General features: G+C 30.6%; 1 protein-coding gene across 1 annotated transcript in view; it reads right to left on the minus strand.

Moving 5' to 3' along the window:
• The window catches only part of LOC108722020 (probable serine/threonine-protein kinase mkcB), an 80,925-nt gene extending 58,345 nt beyond the window's left edge, over positions 1–22,580 (minus strand). The window contains 2 exon segments of the mRNA XM_018446910.1: positions 10,318–10,792; positions 22,149–22,580. Coding sequence (XP_018302412.1) covers positions 10,318–10,348 — 31 coding nt within the window. The 5' untranslated portion in view covers positions 10,349–10,792; positions 22,149–22,580.

The following is a 22,580-nucleotide window of genomic DNA, read 5'->3' on the forward strand; positions in this document are numbered from 1 at the left end:
TTTATGGTAATTTCAACTATTTTATGGTTATAACAACTATAATTATAGTCATTTTAGGTTGCCAATTATAACATTTGTTGCTGGAACTATATATATAGTTACTGTTATTATTATTATAGTAGTAATAATCATAATTATAGTAATATATAATTATAGTTACAAATACCAAACATTTTTCTCTCTGTGCGGACTTATAAATGCAATTAAACTACTGGAATAATATCACAAATTAAATTAAATTGACAAGCAAGTTTTAATAATTTTGTTGTTCAATCCGGTATCATATTTATAGAAAGATGTTAATGTGCTGAAAAACTGTAAATAAATTTATTGCCAAAAATATTACCTCGACCTGGAGTCGAACCCGGATCTTTTGTATTCCATACAAGCGTTAGCGTACAGTACATTAATTAATGTGCTGAAAAACTATTACACATGATACCGGATTGAACATCAAAATTATTAAAATTTGCTTGTCAATTTAATTTAATTAATTTGTGATATTATTCCAGTAGTATAATTGCGTTTGTAAATCCGGAAAACCAATTCGGCGCGCAGTTTGAATGACTACAAATATGGTATACGTGTATGTACATATATATATAATTCACATTGAATTATTTAAGTATTAAAGATCTAGCTTCGACTGTCATAGGCTTTAATATTCTTACTTGTTGTGTATTTACATTGCGGTCTTAATAAAATCATTTAATAATTATAAAAATGCCTTATATTATTTGAATTAAAAATTATATTCATATATTTTTAAGAATATTATTATTGCGTGTAACAATGTATATAAAATTACATGATTATACGTTTTTCATGTATAAAAATATGAGATAAGAATAATGGCGTCTTTCCAGAAACTCGGTGAGATCTTAGGCCTGTTCTTTTCAGCTGAACTTCTTATATAGTTCATCTTTTCACTTTTTCTCTCCAATGTAGAGAGAAAAGGAAGAAAGATTAACTGTGCAAGAACTTTAACTGAAAAGAATAGACATAACTGCATCATTTTACAAACATTCTAATTCTCTAGCTCTCGTCCGTTTGGAATTATAAAATTTTATAATTGAGCGATAATTAATTACTAGTAGGTAGAACTCATGTATTTTGATTCATCGATGCAATGCACATCATATATGTGCTAACGAAATTTTCTGTAACGCTCTACCCACTTTACTATATCATTGAAATTGCTGCATGAATTTCATTTACTATATGAATGCTCTTTCAATCAGTAAAATTATAATAATTGAATTATTGCGGGCTAGATAAAATTAAATTTAATTAAATAATATAATAAACTAAATAAACAGAAAGATTCACAAATGATAAATAATATTTTTACAATATTTCGTGATGTTAATACAAGTCATATTATATCATATATTTTGTAATTAATTATTTTACATCGAAATTATTTTTATCACTTGTCATGAATAAAAAGCGTGAATAAAAAGCGAAAAAGATTATGAAACTTTGCAAATTATAAAATTTTATAACTCTTTCTATAACTTACTTTCTCTAGCTTTAAATGTTACGCTATATTGTTTTATTTTAAAGAATACTGATGCGATGTTTTATTTATAGAATAAGATATATATGTGTAATACCACATTGTTTTCCACAGTTGACGCACCATATGTTGAGAGACTGTTACTGTCTGCATTGACTAATAAGCGATAATTAATTGTTAATTTGAAAATAAAAGCTTGTCGGTTCTCGTTTTGTATACAGATACCAAGACGGGATAATTAATGATAAAGGATAATACATGACTATTTTTGAATTATCTGAAATAATTAAGTTATTCATGAAATTGAAAACCAAATATATTTTATATTTTTACCTCTCTTTTTCTCTCTCTCTCTCTCTCTCTCATATTTATAAAAACAATGCATTTTTATAAATTTTTCAAAAAAATAAACAAGTTTAAATATTGAAGTTATAAGTATTCATAAATTATATAAATTGCTTTCATGATGTTTTATAACATTTATAATATTATAACACAAAGATAATTTAACATTTATAAATCAATAATGGTCTCGGGACTTTACGAAATTAGAAGGGCTCAATATATTGTTTACTATACAAATATTAACATGCAGAACAAAATATCTTATCTCAATGTAGATTGCGGACCTTATGAAGTTAGAGGAAAAAACGTAAGAAATAAAAAAATAACGTACCTACTTATTTAATATGATAAATATATCCGAAGTACATAAATTTAGATCAAACTTCGCGGCATATTGGAATGTCGCGAAGACAGATGCATCTTTTTACAACAGTTGGCACTACTAGTACCAACCGTTACAGAAATAAAGAGTACTCATATTACTTGCAGTGCTCATAATACCCGATCCTACCCTAATCACTAGGAAGGTTAGTAATAATAATGCAAATTTTAAAAAATATGTAATATTTAAAGAAATGATGATTTTTTTATCTTTTTGAAACATAAAACCGAAATCCCTGCATGTTTAGCGAGATAAAAAGAATAAATTACCTCGCGCAGAAGATTCCGGAAAGCGTCCAGGATTTTCACGAGCGAGTATCGGGTGGAGGAAAGCATTTAGGTGAGGAAATCTCGATAAGAATATAAATATGAAAGGAAACAATGACGGCGTGCAAGAGTGTGTGCGATTCATGTTCAATTATCCGGCAGCCGATTTGTAGGCGCATGAGTAAGTCAATTGTTAAATCGTCAAGAGACCGGCGATCGCGCATCCGTATTATCATGGCCATATCCTCCTTTCTGGTTATAATCAATTCACGCTAACTCCTCGGCGTGCCGGCAAAACTGTTCCGGTGACACCTGATATTGATCGGGAGAGCCGCGGAAATGAAGCGTCATCGTCGCCACTATAATCGTTGAGTCTTGACAAGAATTGCACTCTCTGCCTATTCATTCTAACTGTTGAATTCCAATTATCATATTTTTGGAAATAAAAATCTATAATCTGTTTTTTTTTTTAGTAATATATCAGTATTTAGGATGCACATAATCAAAATAATTATTTTTATAATTTATTTTTGCTTTCGCGTAACTAAATAACTAACATTTATTAAAACTTCAAAAATGTACCTAATGAAAGACAAGCGTATTGTTAAATAAAAATAATTATCAAACATTCGCAAAATAAAAAAAAGTGTAGACGCACTCAAAATAAGATAAATTTAAATGGACGAGAATCGTGGCGAGATTAAGATTGCAACTGTGAGAAATGATTTCTCAAGCAACGAATACCTAGAACGAGACAACGTTAATCGACTTAGATCCGCTTTTTTATTCTGTGTTTGGTGTGAAGTCGACCCGTGAAAAGATCGATAAAGGTCGAGCAGAAAGAGCAATCTGGTCGAATGAAAGCGAGCGGTTGCAGCAAGTGATGCCGCATTGGAACGGTGATGAAATAAAGGCAAAGCTGTGAGAGTCGACAAATTGGCGTGCCATTTGCGTCATGTTTATGCACCTACTTATAGTCTATTATACTGGAAAATAATTTCCACTGTTGGCCATATCGCACGAAACAGTTAATTAACCGCAAAAATTTCAATCTGCTTAGTTTATAGGCTTTGTTCTTACCGGAAATTGAAATATAAATAAAGGGTATAAAAAGCCATTTCGGAAAGTAGTGTAGAATAATAATACATATTTGAACGCATCAAAATAATTTTCTGCTAGCTTTATCGTAGAAAACAATTTTATATTTTCTTAATATAAAAAAATCTCATTTATTGTATATTAGGAAATAATTATCTGGAATAATTACTGAAGCTCATCTGAGAAGGTTTTTTTATTATACAACATCGCTAATCTGAATGATATCGTGCGTACCACATCTCTGTACCTTTCAGTTTGCGAAAGAGAAATTTAAAAAAATGTAAGAGGATGACATCGTCGGGAAATAACGCTACGGCGGAGGAAATGAGGTAGGTTGAACGAAACAGGAATGTGTTTGCTGTTTACATTATAGATGTTTTGCTGGATTGCGTTTTTGTGCGACGTTGCAATTGCATCGCTCTCGAAGATCTCCTTTAAATGTAATGAGACCTTGAAACTTCGTCAGAGAAAAAGAGCGGAAGGGTACGAGCGAAATATGAACAACAAATTACCATCTTTTAACTAGAAATGCAAAGGCAAAGACGATCGTGCGTATACTGATAATACATATAATAAAATTCGAGGAATCATACGTATTTTTCCTGTTAACTGTCATTTATTGTCCTTAATACTATTTTTTCATCGTACAAATTTACAAATTAATTCGGCGTTAAATTTTGTACAATGTCTCTCTCTCTCTCTCTCTCTAACATTTATTATTATTTTATAATAATTTAAAAATATAAAATCATATAAACTTTAAAATCGAAGTAGTTTCGTTAACTTTCGAACTTTAGAGAAATATTTACTCTAAAAATTCTGATGAAGTAACTATATGTGAAATTACTATCTGAATTTTGTTGTCATATAAGCTCCGAGAGTAAAAGAGTATGACTTTTTGAGTGTTTGTCGTGTTGTGTGTGTGAGAAACATATGCATTTTTATGTCAAAAAGTCAGATCTGTTTAACGTTTGTGATTACACTGACTTGCTATATCGAAAGAACGTGCGTGTAGTCGACTGTTTCATAATTTGTTCTATAGTATAAACTGTCAGTGTCCGCAAATTGAAAAAAAGCTGATAGCCTCTTTCCTGAAACACAATTCGTATATAATATCGTTAGTTTGTAATTCTTTTCAAAATAATCGAATTTGGCTACCTATTATTTTTACAGCACATATAACGCCCAATGTTATAAGTTTGCAAACTGATTTATTAATCATTAGTCTTAGAAATGTAAGAAAAATAGAAGGAAACTAAATAAAGTTCACTTGTGCTTTTATCAAATAAAGAGAATCTTAAAAATGATCAAATATCAAAAAGCATATTTTACGCAATATTTAAATCTCTTTGACGATATTTTGAAAGCTTTTTTAATGAAATTCCTTCTGGTTGATGCGGAGGAAAAAGCGTAAACTAGATTGTACTTCGATCTCGGCTACTGCATACTTACGGTAAGATTAAACATTTCTATATAAGGACCGCGAAGTTTTAAAGTTAAACTCAGAGATAAAACTATTAAATTGTACGCTCTAGATGCTGATAGAGCAAGCATTACACAGTGAATGTTTTATCAGCACAACAGAGTTACGAACTCTACCTCTCCAAAAGTCAGGTACTTACAACTTGATGCAAAGAAACTTGCAAAGAAATTTACTTTTTTTTTGTTGACACACGTATCGCGTTACAACATCACACATGTCAATTATATTCAACTTATAAAAGAAAGTTGATGCAAAAGTTTAATACATAAATATTTTAATTTATTTTATTAAAAAATTACATTTATATTTATATTAAAATTATAATATTTTCTGTCATATTTTCTAAGTATTCTAAAAATATTTCTAAATGGCAACAAAAATTGGATAAGATCATAGAAAAATTGAATTAATCAAATTTATTTATTTGAAAATACCGATATTATAAATAAGATAACTGGACTGTTATAAACTTGTTGTAAACTGCATTGTTATAAATTGCATTGTTATAATGCTATGTAACATTTGCTTGCAACTATAATTAGTGCGTTGAATGGTTATTTATTTCAACATATTGCGTATTCAAACGAAGCACAGAGAAAATAGCAATGTCGAATCATCAATCAGAGATTATTTGTGTATTCACTGTATCTAAAATGGTAGAAAAAGAGATAGGAGAAAGAGAGAATGACAGAAAAGGAAAACTAAAGAGAGAGAGAGAGAGAGACAAAAAAGAGAAAAATATAGCTTCATTTGTAATCGACAGCGAGATCATTAATCAGTGGAATCTTGATTAAGAGTCGTGATATGCTGATTTCCGCCCTATTCTCTCCTCTCTCTTTCATGAGTGAAGAATTTCGGGATTTAATTTAATCTGATTTATTTTCATTACATCACATTGCTCCGCGGCAATGTAATTGAAATGTGTTACTTGGGATATTCTCAGATAATTCCAGCGTATGCCATGCGAAATTATAAATCAACAATAGCTTTCGGATGAGCGAAATATTCTCTAAAAGACTAAAGCTTATTATATTGTCACATTTACTATAATAATACATTGCTTTAAATTTGTGAAAAGTAAAATGATATAGGACAATTTCTTAAGAAAAAAATAATGAAAAAACTATTGTGTCCATCGAGATATAATCGCTACAACGCGAAACAATTGTAAAATATGTTTCCTAAAATTAATTGAAACGTAAAAATATTCTTTAAACGTAAGTTTTTTTTCCTTCAACAAACACTCACGAAATTTTCTCTGAATTGTCAAAGACGACTGAATTGTCACGCGAAACATTTTTACAGCTTTTCTGCAGAGAAAAGTCAGATTACTAACGGCAAAGAGATTTCCGACACTCGTCGGATTATTAACGGTCTCAGCGAAAAAACTTATCGTAGAATATATCTTTTGGAGCAATTCAACAAATTCGTATGCTAATATACAGCACAATTTAATTATCTTTTTGCATTTTCGAGACTTATATTTTTGTGATATTTTCATATTTGTTAATATTATTTATTACCCACTAAAATTATGACAAAGATTTATAGCAACTATTTTTCCATTTTTTTTATACTAATTATATTTCATAGTTATTAATGTAAATTTGAATACATAAAACCTTAAGTAAATGAATCAGAGTACAAAAGTTGTCTACTTTCCTTTTTTCTTCCAAAAAAATAATCGAAATAATTGATGAAATAATTTTGATGAAAGTTTTATTATTCACAAAGTGAGATATAAAATAATCTATCTTTTAATCTATAAAATAATTAATCAGTGTTGGGTAGTAACTAGTTAAAACGTTAAAAGTTAAAAAAAAAGTTAATAACTTTTAACTTAACTTAGTTAATTTTAAATGTATTAAATTTTAACTTAACTAAGTTACTTTTAAACGTTAACTTTTTAACTTTTTTTTAATTTAAATATTTTTTTATCTCTTTTAAATGCCTTAGAAAAATAATAAAATATAATAAGACTAATGGCGTATATTCGTAATTCGTTCATATTTTAAGACCATCTTAAATAATTTCTTAAGATGCTAATACAGCCCTCTAATTGGCTTATGCCTTATGCCATAAACCTTAGTCCGGATCTACAATAGATATTTTAAATCTTAAGTCATAAGAAATTGACCAATTACAGTCGAATATGAGGAGAATATTTGAATGTAATTGGTCCATTTCTTATGGCTCAAGGCTTATTAAAAAATAAAAACCTAAAAAGTTATGTTATATCATATGTGAATAAAAAAATTAAAAATTTAATTTACTTAATAATCTATATTGTAGTTGTTATTTAATCTTATTTTAAGAAAAATTAAGACATTTTGACTTCAAAAATAATTTTTTTCGAAACTAACTTTTTTTAAATTTAAGTTGATTCAATATTAACTTAACTGTTGTTAAGTTAATTTTTTATTCTTCAACTTTTAACTTAACTGTATTGATTTTGTAAAGTCATTAACTTTAACTTTATTCAGTTAAAAAAAAACATTAACTTACCCAATCCTGAAAATAATAGATTAAAATAAAATGTGATATTCTTCAGTTCGTAAACATTAATGTCAATATTATCAAGAAAGTATCAATGCAATATCTATGATACTAATACTAATATTAGCTGAGAGTTACAAAAATTATATACTTCAACGACTTGCACTTTAGATAACAAGTGAAAAAATGATTATTTGCGAAAAACTTTCTCGAAATAAAACTGCAAAAAAACGCTGTATAAAAAAGAAATCTCATACACAATATCAATATAGTAGCAAGAAAATATGAAACAGAAAAGGTAATAAAATAAAAAGTTTTATTTTTATATATGCGAGAATCGTAGCAGTGTGAAGCAAAAGTAGTAGTGCTTCGCAACAATAATGTTATTTTTGTTTCCTGTACACAGAGAAACCTCTTAAAAGCTTTCCCTCCACACTTTTTTCGTGTTATATATTTGTCTTGCTTTATATAGCTACTTTTTTCTTATATAAAAGAAAAAATTAATAATTTTCTTAAAGTAATTTCAGGTAAATTAATTTTTTTGCATTTTAATATTTATATTTTAATATGGAGTCCAATATATGTTAAAAGCTGAATAAGAAATAATTGACTTGCGCTTTCACAATAATAAAATTTGTATCTCATTTTTGTATCTTACTGGCAGTAAAATGTGAAACGATCTTCGCGCCGCGAACATTGTAGCGTACCACCATTTTACAGTCGCAGTAAATTACATCTTGTTTAAATGCTTCACCCGTTTTACTACGAGTGAATATTTTCTCAACGAAGTCAAGCGCGTCAACTGCTTCCCTGTGCTACATCGAATGCTGTTCTTTGCTGTGTAGAATTAAATTAATTATTTCGAGGTACGGACTGTGAATTTCATTTACATATATCTATTGTAGTTCGCGAGTTGTAGATTGCATTGCTTGTTAAAAAATTGTGTCATGTTAAGATGTCTTGAGAAATAATCTTTTGTGAGGTTCTACATATTTTATGTAAATTCATATCTATGTATTGCAGAATACTTACACAATGTGAATTTTCTTGATATTATATGTAGTAATATTAATAATTATTTTATCGATACTAAAAATATGTTAAAATATTTAGATAGATTATTTAACAAAGAATGCATATCGATTATTTAATTTTATTTCAATGAAATACATAGATCTACATATAAAAAGATGTTTTCAATTTAATTTTTGTTAGAAAATGAGCAAAAGTGTCAGAATTTGAGCAGAAAATATAAATTTATTTGCAGATATTTTCTGTATGCTACGATTTCTTTTTATTTTCGACATACAATTAGTGAAGGTATAATTATTATCTCTCCAATTAGAGTATTGATTAATACCCATGCAAGCGCCTACATTCATACTAACCTGATTTGAATGTAAATAGTTACATCGCTTCGTTCTTTAAATGAATTATTTATTATCTTACAAGGGTTATACGCTTTGGATATATAAAATTGTTATTTATATTCACGATTCACATGCTGTGGCATATTCAGAACAGGCTTGAGAATAAACTGAGTTTATAGTGCAAGTATAAGATGTCCTTCAAGATGTCGCCTTATATCGCGTTTTCCCAAGCTAATCTTAAAACACGTCAAGTCTATTTTACCTGACTTAAAAGAAAATTTCATAGTAGCGTTTTGGGAATTTAGAGTAAAATGTGTCCCATATAAAACTAATAAATCTGAGTTATAAATTCGTGTTTACTTCTTCAGTTTTGTCAAGTACAAAATTAATCACGTCGTTCGTCTTGCCGTTGAAAACCTAGCGTCGATAGCTCTCGTCGTGTTTGCACATTTAATGCTTGACAAATGTTGCACGATCTTGCCGGATTCAAAGTTGGATCAAAGGTCGCGCGAGAGAAGCCAAAGAGTTGAGGCACGTTTTCAACGAACATCATGTCGTCTTTGCAAAAAGAAACATGTGGATAGTGTTAAACAGAAGTGTGTATGTGTGTGTGTGTGTGTGTGTGTGTGTGTGTGTGTGTGTGTGTGTGTGTGTTGAACGATTAATAAATCTGAACTTTTACTTCCACTGGTATACTTCTTAGTCGTGAAAACTTTCAAGGTTGATCCTACGTTTTTAACGATTTGAAATATCAGTTTGTAGCACGCAACGGGTTATTTGAGATTTATATTCAGGATACTAGATTACGTCGAAAGTTTAGTTAGTTAATTTCGCACTTTTTAAAAATAAATTATAGTATTCGGAAATTATGGAAAAAATTCTGTTTATCTTCATAAAGTCACGAGAAGTAGAAAATTCCTGATCCGATATTATTTTGGTATGCATACACTGAGAAAAAAAATTTGTTCAACTAACTGAACACATTTAGTTGTTTGCAGATTTGATTAATTTAACAAATTTTATTTAACCGAATTTAACATTGTCTGTTTAACATTGAACAGCTTGTTAAGCAGACTAAGGTTAAATTCAATTAAATAAAATTTGTTGAATTAACCAAATCTGCAAACAACTAAATGTGTTCAGTTAGTTGAACAAATCTTTTTTCTCAGTGTACGTAGCGAGTTAGAAATAATAACTATAATTGAGTTAGAGATATAATTAGTCTAGACACACACACATTTCTAGATTAAACATCACACTATATTAAGAAATTATCACATGCTATTTTTACAAATCACTCTTCATCAGACATGCTGAAATGAGTAATACGTCAATCATTCTAGCTAGAATTTACTCACCTTCCATAGTCATATTATCTCCCAGTTTCATCTCGGTAGTTGTCCTCTTTTCCGCACATTCACGTGGCACTCATTAAGCGCCGACTAACAGGATCGTTCGACACTGATTTCCTAAGCTTCATTTTTTCTCGCTTCTTTACACTTATTTAATCTTGATTTGACGACTTAATTATTTCGTTCGCCGTGTTTATTCGCGAACATTTACCAATTTATCACGTGCACTTGTCACTCACGCGTAATTTTAATAATCTCGTAATGAATTATAATTAACGTTTCTTTTTTTTTTTTAGTAAAATCAATAATTTACTGCAAAGTGAATTCCGACGATTGGACCTCTATACCAATTTTTCGATTTTCAATGCACAATGAAGTCGCTGCTCGATGAAATTGGCTCTTTAAATTCTTCGTGTCGAGTACGTACGTCCTGAAACGATTTATCTCTGATAGTCTCTGGAGAGGGCTGCTTCGTTCGTCTCTGTAAAACAAAAGTAGACGTTGGTTAAAGTTTCAATAGATATCGATCATCAAAGATTATGGGAATTGAAACATGAAAAATCGACTGTGACATATCTATATTTGGATTATAAAATGGATTGGATAAAATAGATCATGGAATATGTGCTAATTAAACGTTTCCTGTGATTATATTTGCGTAATATAATTCGTAGCAAATTATGTACTATGCGCGATGTTTGTAAATCTTGTACGGCTTGCAACAATTCCAAATTAATTCCAAAGCATAATTTATGCTGGGAATTGATAGGATCAAATGTGAAGAGAGTAACAGCCGCAATGCGCGATAATATTTAGAACTTTCGCATATGCATATCTGTGTCAGATGTCTTTAGTTTAGGATTAGAGATACGTGGTTGCTGACCTTTCGAGAGGGATAAGGAGTTGATTATGAACGACGCCGCAGGTGCTTTGGAAGGAAATAGCCCTGCGAGATAACATTGTTGCATTTAATGTATCACGGCGGCATAGAAGTTATCTTAATACGAGAAGTCAGTTATTTTCTCACTTTTTTCGCTTGTATAATGTAACAATCGGACGGATGCCGCTTTCTGCAAGCTTGGTGAATTTTAATGAGAAGGGCAAGCAAGTTGCGCTTGTTGTGTAGAAATGTTTTGTAGAAATTAAATATCGCAGTTATATCTCACAATCAGTTTGTTTCAGGCAGTCTGAAAAATATCTCAATTCTGATTTCTTTCGTTCTTCTGTTTGGATTGATCGACTTATTTTCTAATTTTTATTAGAAAATATGATATTTCCTAATAAAAGCAACATTTCACATTTTAAAGTTTATGCCGGTGGAAAAATAACTGGTTGAAAAAAAAAACAAAAATTGGTCTTTTCTATTAAAAGCAATAAACAGAAAATTTTGTTATCGATATTCTAATCACTATTCTAGTTTAACGTCAATTGAGAAAATGTTTTCCAATTTAAATTTTATCCAAAATGACATCCGTAATAGATTAAAAATCGACGTAACAAATAAATTAGTTTTTATCGTAAGATATTGTATGGCGAAGCAGATTTATATTAATATAAACAATTTTAATTTTATTGTTATTATGCTTTTCTCATGAAACTAAAAATTGATATAAAATTTAATAACGTTTATATTATCTCCAAAATTCTTGTTTTAAAAATATATTTCACATATTAAGTTGAAGTAAAAGATACTTTATTGTGAAATGTTTTATTGTTACAGGTTTGTTTCGTTTTTCTTTAAACTGCGCATGATTAATATGCTTTATTAATTAAAAAGCAAAAAATATCTTTTTCATAAAGTATATAAATATTTTGTTATTACATATTACATACCGTTTTTATAATTTTTGTCAGTTTATTTCATTGGGTATAAAGTCCGAGACGATAAAATCCGGAATTTACCATGGATGGTTTTTTCCATTCACTGAATTTTTCTGGCCAACCCTGAAATATTACGCTGATGATCTAATTAAGGGATTTATAGCAAGTTGCAAATGCGTGCTGCGGTATGGCGCGCGTTGTCACATTCAATCGGTCGTTTCACCTATGTGCATTGCGTAACGTGTCGGTGCACCTGAGAGTTAGTATCTCTACGTGTTACATGATCCTCTCTCGAATGCACTGAGAAGCATAACACGTCGCAATTGTATTCTGGCAATTTCAGCATGTTCCTGCCCCGATCAGGTACAATCCTATATTGTATCATGCTTGTAACGCGAGATTGCGATTCTCCTATCTCATATGATTATTATTTCGGAATTAATATTTACTAGAACGTCGATATATGCAAAAATTGCATTATCGAATCCTGTTAATCAAATATAATAACATATCGAAACATTACGAGATATTACAGGTAATATAACGCGTAACATGATATATAAAATATGGCGGTTTATTGCATTCCACCTACGTCAAATCCACCTACATACATAATCTTAACGTAATACATACACTGTTAAAAATTTTATGAAATTTAATATACTTTTAATTTACACAATTTGAACTTAATTTCATGACATTACATTAAATTTAATGTATTTATAACTGAAAAGTATATTTGTGTACATGTACATGAAATTTAATGTATTTTTCATGAAAGTTTATGAAATTTAATGTACACGTTCATTACATTTAATTTAAGTAACTACTGTAACTTAATTTTCAGTTAAATCATTCATTACTTTCAATTTCGTTCATAACCACGAGCTTCATTTATATGTAAAAGAAACTCACATTTCTAACAGTGTATTTAATCGTTAATTGTTCATTTAATTTTTTATATGAAAATATCAAAAGTATACAAGATGTAAATTAATAATTATTAAATATTCTAGGGACACACACACACACACACACACATTTCTATCGACCAAATATATAAAGAATTTATGAACATGGAATATTTAGTTTTTTGGATAGAAGGAATTATATTGTTTAACAATGACAAGCAATTAATGGAACAAGTAATGAACATTTAAATATTGTCGAATATTAAACGATATTCATGTTTATATAAATTTTTTGTAATGTTTGGATGGAAATACATTCCTAGAATATTTGATGCTTATTAATTTATACCCTGTATATGTAATGTAATAGAATAAGCATATTTGAAATACCTCTGGCGCAGTGAATATCATAATTATATACGTTGATAAAATTTATAATAATTATTTGCAGAAGATATAACAAGAGTAATCTAATATGGAAACTAAAAAGCTGTAAGCTTACCTCTAACCTTCATATAGCTTTTAAGGGGTAGCTGTAATTTTGTGGGCGTTTAATTTTGTGCTTGATATGTTTACCTAGTATATTAAAGTATATGTTAGGTTGCACTACCACAACCCGCGTCATTCTGTGGCTTGGAGGTAAAGCGAAATAGCTGAACGTAATGGCGGACATAATGAACATAATTCGTGCATTTACTTTTAAGCCATAAAACTACATTGGATTCCTAAGCTACATATGTATATAAAACCGCTATTCTTCCATATCATAAAACGACGTTGGATGTCTTAAATTTTAAAAAATTATGCCTTTTTTAATATTTATTTTTAGACTTTTAAGCAGGAGATAATATTGATCCCGCTTTTAATTTATAATTTCAGAAAAATAGATGATTTCTGTTCTTCAATTTGTAAATTATATTATTATATTACATACTATGACTCTTTAATTTAAGGCTATTATTAGTAAAATAAGATGTCGCATAAATGGTCTTTAAAGATAATATCAGTATCGCGGAAAACTTGTTCTCTTTGCAACACTATAGTGCTTTGTCATGAAGCTATCAAAAATGATACAGTTGATCTGACTTTTTATGATGTTAGAATTTTACAAGAACTTCTTTTCTCTCCATGGCGCCATTAGACGGATTATCTTCCTTTGAAAAATATTGGACAGGCAAACAATATCACCCTGCTCCCTGAACCGTAATTGAAATGGCAGCTGCTCTAATTCGTAGAAACGGAAGAGCGTATTTTCGTTCTGCTTCCGGCCGTTATCATTACGAAAAATATAAAATATAATGTGTAAATATGCAAATTTGAAAAAAAAAACATTTAAAGATATCACAAGCATCATGCCAGTTGTAATTATAAGATTATATACAGGCACAGCTGTTTTTAGATCTAAAATTCACATGAAATGTTTCTTTTCTGAAAACTGCTTTCTGCTATTTTTTTTATTGCAACATTGATCATGCTATTATTAAATTTCAAGATTTATCACAAATTTAAAGATTTACCTCGAAAAAAATGACTAATATCAAGCAAATAAAAATCATGGCGAGAAGATAACGAATTCTCTTTTTTACAATATACTCTAGCTAAGAAATCAACAGAATGAATTTAAACTCTGCAAGAACGTAAGATGCATTAAGAACTTTCTTTGCCAAAATGGTGAGCAAACTCCCAATTTTATCGTAGCTCTTACGTAAACCTCCTTGAACGCTATTATATTCAAAAGACCAAACCCGATCGCTGATTTACACCTCTATTCTTGATGTGCTGCCAGTGTCTTCGCAAATAGGTGATGCAGCTTTTGACATGACGTACTAGAATTCTATTTTCACATTACGCGTTTAGAAAATTATGCCGTTATCTCTGATTACTTCGCGAACGCTAGATTTATTTAACCAACCTGCCATTTTAATCTACACGTAAAGCATGTGCTAATGGAATATCGTTAAACAGTCGATTATTTATGATGAAATTGGACATCTCACGGAAACATTACTGATTTAGCATCGCCAACATAAACACATGTAAAACGAAAAGTGCAATAATGAATAAAAAATACCGGTAGTAATAACGATAAAAAGTATAATACATAGATATAAAAGACTTGAATCACACATATCTACAAACTTAAATCTTAGCGTTAAGGAGAGAAGATATTTGATTTTCAAAAAAGATATTCTCCACTACATGATGTATATATAGAGGATAGAGAGACGAACATTTTGTTAACTGTCGTACGCTTCATATCAGAACGAGGAATATCTGCGAGTGTACCCATGTGGTTTGTTACGGTTGTCGTATTGTATCGCGGCGATGCGATGTACAGAACAATAATATCTATTGATGGAAATAGATATACATACGGTTGACCGAAGTTGGTAATATGTATTTAAATGAAGAGCTCGCGCGCGCTTTTACGACACGGCGACACTCAACAACAGCGTTATAGTTCGATTGCGCCCACGTTATTATGTGTCTAAATTGGAGAAAGGGCCGAGAGTTTAAAGAGATAGCCATATGCTCATTTTCCAGAACGGATATGTTCTCTCAACCGTGTTGTAAGGTATATATAGTATTCGCTTGTGCGCTTCGCGTTTGTCTCACACAGAATCGTTACGTACCCAGCTTTGACATAAACGTAGCTTCTGTAAATATGCATTTGCAGCCTCGAATAATTTGCACCAACCAGAATTTCGAGCGAAGCTGCAGTTATGCACGTTACATTTAATCACGTAATATCGACATTGTTTAAAAGTAACTTTCAATATTTTTTAATCAAAGAAATTAATTTTATTTTAGTATTTTATTCCGATTCTGCAAATGCGTTAGCTATTGTAATATCCGTTATTAATTCGGACTCAGAAAAGTAGTCTATGTAAAACATATGAAATTTGAAATATATTACTTCAATTTATTTATTGATTAATAACAATTTATGAGGACAATTCTACAATCATCATTAATTGATTATCGATAACGGAGTTGTATTTTATTATAATTTATTAAAAAATTGTATTCTTTTATATATTAAATTTTAATTATAATTACCGATGGAAATGAATCAATAATTTGTTCTAGTAAAACAAAAGATATATGAATTTGAGTTCAAAACGTCGATCAACGACAGTGTCCAGAAAAAGTAGGCAGTGTAAAACTGATATAGACACGTGAAGAAAAATGTATACATTGAAGTTTGATTGTAAGTTTACAACGCACGGTCATGTGTCCCAGCCGGCAGTGCTCTCGCTCTATCGATTTAGGACGACTCTACGTAACCGCGACAACCAATCGGCTCGTATACACACGGTCTCTCTTCCGCGTTATGTCTTTTATCACATAGTCGTAAAGAATCATATGATCACCGATGCCTATCGTTTTCCGGAACTTCAACCACGCAATCTTCATTTTCTTTTACTTTGCATCTGCTGGCGAATCAAGCTTATACGCAGTTGATAAATTGATTTATATTAACGAAAAAATTAATTAATTAATTAAAAGCATCTCTATTTTACAGTACATGAATTGAATCAATATAGTCACATAATCACTAAACTGTTCATATCGCTTTTGCGTCTCACGATTGTCGGTTGTCGTTTCATAAGCCGTAATGAGTTGTAATGAGATTCAATCGACTATAGTTTTGTGCATCGTCGCTTCTTATTACAGCTCATTACGAAGTTGCACGTGTAATTCTGAGCAAGCCGGCTTCGGCGTGGCATGGCGTGATGAAGCACGCGCCAGGAGAGATGGCACGAAAGTACGTGAAACTGTCCTTGTCGCGCCTATCGATTTTCTTGAGCATCTTATTTGGTTGAAGAGCAGAAACACATTCTCAGACTCGGAAATTCACTTTTTTGTAGCGCCGCTGGTTGTTGAACTTACTGTTTTACGTAATGAGTGTGATTCGATTATGCCCCAATTGGCATTATTAACATTACATAAGCATCGACGTTTTAGGAAACAACGGTTGCAACATGATGCTCTTTATAAAATTTTAAGGATGTTATAGAAGACGTAAAGGATATAGAAGAGTCTTAAAATAGATTTCAAGCGATGAACCATGATATCATTGTCACAATTTGATATTTAGTTATCATAGATATGTTTAATACAAAAATAAAAAAATTGTGAATGAAAACACTTTTTTACTTGCTAAGATATATAAATAAGGATGTGGTTTCTGCTAACCTTAAATTATAATACTCTTTTCAATGGCACGTTTTTGTTTTTGCTAAGCAACGAACATGTAGATTTTATAAATAGATAAATTATCGAGAAGAAGCTTGAGGTATGTAATCATCTTCTTGATTGCGTGCTGTGAAGCTCGGCCTCAAACTTGTCTGTGCTTTCTACGTAAACGGGAAGGAGTTACGCGGGCGTTCGTAATATATATAATCTTCCTCGCTCTGGATAATAACGGAATAACGAAGAGCTGAAGTAGAGAGACGCGACGCCTACGCGAACAATATTGTGCTAGCAAAGTCAATGAGGTATAATTGACTGATTCAGAAGTAATAGGGTGCACCTATGTCAGATCTCGACGAAGATCAGGTCGCGCAATCCAAAACCAAGCGAGATTACGTCAGTTCCCTGATTCGCAATTTGTCGCTACCGCATAATAATGTTGCGTAATCGAGCCTGCAATGTTTACTGAGCGGATTATATCTCCGAGTATATGGCTGGGAAGAATGGAAATTCCTGCGAAGCGATGACGCGAGTATAATTACGCCTAAGCAAAGTAAATATGGCAACGGAATGGCTGTCTACCATGAATTTGTTGCAAAGAGCAAACACTGTTGTAATTAAGCGTAGATCAGTGCATTCAACTGTTTCTTCTCTCTAATGTCAGCAAATTTGGAAGGACATCGAAAGTAAGAACGTATGTTTTATTTCTAATTTGAGAGTGGATGGTTGTTGCTCCTTTGTCACAAATTTGTGTAAAGAAACCATTAAGAAGTTGGCTGCGCAGTATCATGATAACAGATTCATTTTTTTTTATTATTAATAGATGTAGCACGGCGTTATTGACGTAAAAGAGTTATGACGCTAAGATGTGACAGTAAAATTGACGTCAAAGTCTCACACGATCAATTATCAATGAATTACGTCATGTCACCTGTCGCCGTGGCGAATTCAAGTAAGGATGAATATTTGATGAAAAGGAATGACTTTTTGAAAAGAAATTGACTTATTTTTACGTACTAATACTCGAAAATTTGATGTGAAAAATATCTTCTTGTGAAGAAAAAATACAAAATAGTTAAAAGCATCAAGATTATCTCAATTCAAGATTAATTTTGTTCTAACGAGATCAGAGTGCATACGTCCGGAAGATCGAATGATTAAGGACAATAGCGAATCAAGAAGTCAAGTGTTTGGTCCGAGATAAAATTTATTCAATCGAGATGAAAGAATCCTTTTTTTATGCAAAAGTTTAATACATTACATTATTTTCGCGATTATAAATATTATATCTCATTTGACGAAAAGAAAATCGAGATGGTCGGTATTATTTTAAAATTATCCCTGTTGTCTCTTCTTATATTGTTTATATTTGTTACATGTACATTGAAATTGGAATTGTAATCTGTAGATATTAATGACTTTTAGTATCATTATATATATATATATATATAATTTGCAATTAAGTTGATAGTATAATATAACTCGCCGAAATTAGTGAATAAGAGAAACAACCGTAAAATAAATATGATATTATCGATATAATCATTTTCCACTTACAAACATATAAATTATAGTAAGATAAATAAGAAATGTTATATCGCATGCAATTTTGTATCTGTTAAAATGAATTTCACTTGCGATATACCATAATCTGGTCTCACTTTTTCTGATCTTGAAAATGTGTTCTCAGGAATCTTCTTCTTAATCAGACTCTTGGAATTACGGAAATCTTAACAAAATACACCGCTAGAGATATAGATATTTTAATAATCAGTGAAAACATAATACTAGATAGGACTCGTTTCAGCTACTTCTATAGGTAGTTAAAAAAAACTTGCTATCGTTAGCGTTGTTCACATAAATGCACAATTGCTTCTTTTATCTTAAATAATGTACATATGATAGTTGGCCGCAAAATTAGCTGTCTTCGCAAACTATTACATAGGATTTTTTACAAAATTATTCTTAATATTATTATATATTGTATATATATATAAAAGATAAAGTTTTATATATATGTGTGTGTATATATAACGTATAATAGGAGTTATTTAATATTTATCGCGTCTTTTCAATTTTAATTACATCGATGATAGCTTTTTAAAAATATATTAGTATATTCATATTCTTCACATATTCTTGTAACGTAGGAGCAATTTGTTGCGTATATAGACTTCATATTCATAAAATGTTGCATGAAGCGGTATTCACTCTTATTAACTCGCCGCATATGCTTGTCCTTTGAATTTTGAAGACTTTTACATGTAATAAAGATGATTATCAACGTAAAAATTTATTTAAATTTACTGCAAATTAAATTTTAATGCAATACCTCAATTTTAATATTCTTTATGAGAATGAGGCATAATCTTATAAGCTGGTAATTAAAGCTATATTAAACGAAATAGTAACTATTTCAATATTTTAATTATTATATATTTGTTTAAGCTGAAATTATCAGTAGTTGAAGTAGTCTTTGTAAATAAAATTTTAAGAGAATATGTATAGATATTTATTGATTAGTTTCAGTTAAAATAAACTTTATTTTAATAGAAATCTTGTACTTAAATTTTAACGGATATAATATCTGTTAGATATTAGATGTTAGAAAACTGTTACGCACATTGATTGTATCGATAAAAGATATTCGTTAAGAACCGAATAACGGTATTCGGCTCGAAATAAAAGTACCGTTTTTCTTCAAAAGGGTGTTTCACCCCTTAAACATGAGTTAGCGCACGTATAAAAAAATACGTGTCTCTCTTAGATTTTCATGTATAACAACATATTTCATGGATCAAATCGGTTCCGGACAGTTGTGAAACTTCCCTTGTTAGGTATATTTGTATGTCACTTGTATATCAACAACTTTTGTAAAAAAAATGCTTTCCTGCGCCGCATTTTGCAGCGATAGCTAAGAGTAAAAAAGTTTCGCGGAATTATTGCTTCATTCTATGAACCACTTCATGTAATTTTCTATTTCATCCCTAGAGCTTTACTTTTGTGATTATGCTTTGTCATATACAGCAGGTCACAGAAAGGTTACAACATTTATTTTTCGATGGATTTCGGAATACAGCTTGCTCACCGAGCGATTGGTTCTTACTTATGGATTTAACTATTTATGTTCAACCGCTCTACAAATAAGGCTGAGTTCCGAAACTCATCGAACAAAAAGTGTTGCAACCTTTCTGTGACCGGCTGCATGTAAAAAGAGGACTAAATGCAAAATTTAGAGCAAAGCATTTTCATGGAGAACAGTGGTTTATAAAATAATTCTAGGGAATAATAAATCCCTTCTATACATTTGTCCTTATTCATGTTCACAATAAATTTATTAATGTTTTCTCTCTTTCTCCTTTTTTTTTCTAAAAATTTGAATATTTTGATTTATATAAAACACACAACGAGTTTTGAATAAATTACAATTTTGTTTACAATAGAATGACGAATTGTTTTAAGAAATGAAATAAAGCGTTGCATTGTTAAATCTATAGCGTCAAATTTAAGTTGCCGCTGCTCCTACTCAATATAGCGTTACTTTATACTAAAATGGATGAACTTAACTCAATATAGTGTCAAATTGATACTATTAAATCTATATTATAATGTCAAATTTAAGTTGCCACACTAAAAGCAATTTTGTTGAAGAATCTAAAAATTTAGCTAGATACAGATCTGAAAAATAATTTTGTTGGACTATCAAAACAATTAGAGATGACAAATTGGTTACTAAAATATCAAAACATTTTGCAGCATTGTTCATGTTTAAGATTCCTGCAAAATTATTTTGATGGTCCAACAAAATTATTTTTAGATCTGTATCTAGCCAAATTTTTAAACTCTTCAACAAAATTGTTCTTTCAGTGCACTGCTCGTACTCAATTATTGTTATTTTATATTAAAACAATAGATAAATTTGACTCTATACAGTGTCAAATTTATCCATTGTTCTAGTATAAAATAACGATATATTGAATAGAAGTAGTAGCGACTTATTAATATATAAATTAAGTTAAATTTGATACTATTTAGATTTAACAGTGTAGAATGGCATGCACATTGTGAAATATGCATACAAACATTTGTACAGGAAGAATTGTTAGCAATAATCAAGAAGATGACGTGAGATTTACGTTTTTAGAATAGATCTGTTTCTTATAATACATCAACGTCATTTAGCGATAACAATGTTTCTAATATTTCTGTTATAGCTTAATCTGTTACATCAAATATAACTAAAATATAGTCAGAATACTCATTAATTCAATATTGCATTTAATAAACAAAACGAGAAGAAAAGAGAAATGATGAAACTTCGAATAAATATTGATTCTGAGACATTCTCAATCGCGCATTATGTCATTTTGGATTTTGAAAAGGAAGATCATTATGCCAAGCGCATATTATGAGAAAAACTTTTATTTGGAGTGCCCATTTACATGGATGCTGTACAAAGATTAAAATGATTATAACTGAAACAGTGAAAGAAAAAGAGAGGAAATATATTGAACAAATGTTATATTATTTATATTCTGATATCTGTACGTGGAATTTATTGAAATACAATTAAAGACCTATGAAAATTCACGTTTTTCTAATTTTCAATTTTATATTTTTCCATTTTATTTAGGGCGAAGTTGACTATACTCATGTAATTTAAGTTAACTTTATCGTTAAGAGATAGATTGTTATATAGGCATAGAACCGGAATAGATCAATTAAAATTACTTGAATAGAAGCGTACTATTGGTGCAACAGATCTGTAAACAAACGCGACTCACGATCTACGCGTCATGCACACGTGGACGTCCATTCCTTCCTCCTTCACGTGAGAACGTGATCAAAAGCGATGGCAACAACACGAGGGTGGGAACTTTTTTTTCGGGTTGTGATGTTCTTACTTACTCGCTATGTCAGGCGAGGATAGCAATCTCTCACAGGAATTTTTCTCTTTTTTCGCTTCTCTTCCAACTAATCGCGCTGGGAGATCCCTTTCAGCAAAGAAAGGATGTCCTTCGCCGAAGACACCGATAGGTTGAGAATAGTCGACGCAATTGGCCGATTCTCCCTTTTTTCTCACAATTGAAGGCGCGACGCGTCGATAGGGGTGCGAGCCGGTCGAGATACGCGTTGGTCGTCGTCGTAGGGTTGTTTGAAGCGAGAATTTTCGCGGCATCGTATCCGACGCGAGATTACTCTTCCCTACGTACGCATGATCACCAATCCCCTCCGTATTTCTCAGTTGACCTTCGCAGTGCTTTCTACGAGCTTGCGAACGGAGTCGATGGAAATGGAAATCGACGACGATCAACCGTCACTTCCCGCATCGCTCGGTCG

This window comes from Mycetomoellerius zeteki, unplaced genomic scaffold (genome assembly GCF_001594055.1).
Source record: "Mycetomoellerius zeteki isolate Tzet28-1 unplaced genomic scaffold, Tzet1.0 scaffold105, whole genome shotgun sequence".
In the NCBI taxonomy this organism is placed as follows: domain Eukaryota; kingdom Metazoa; phylum Arthropoda; class Insecta; order Hymenoptera; family Formicidae; genus Mycetomoellerius; species Mycetomoellerius zeteki.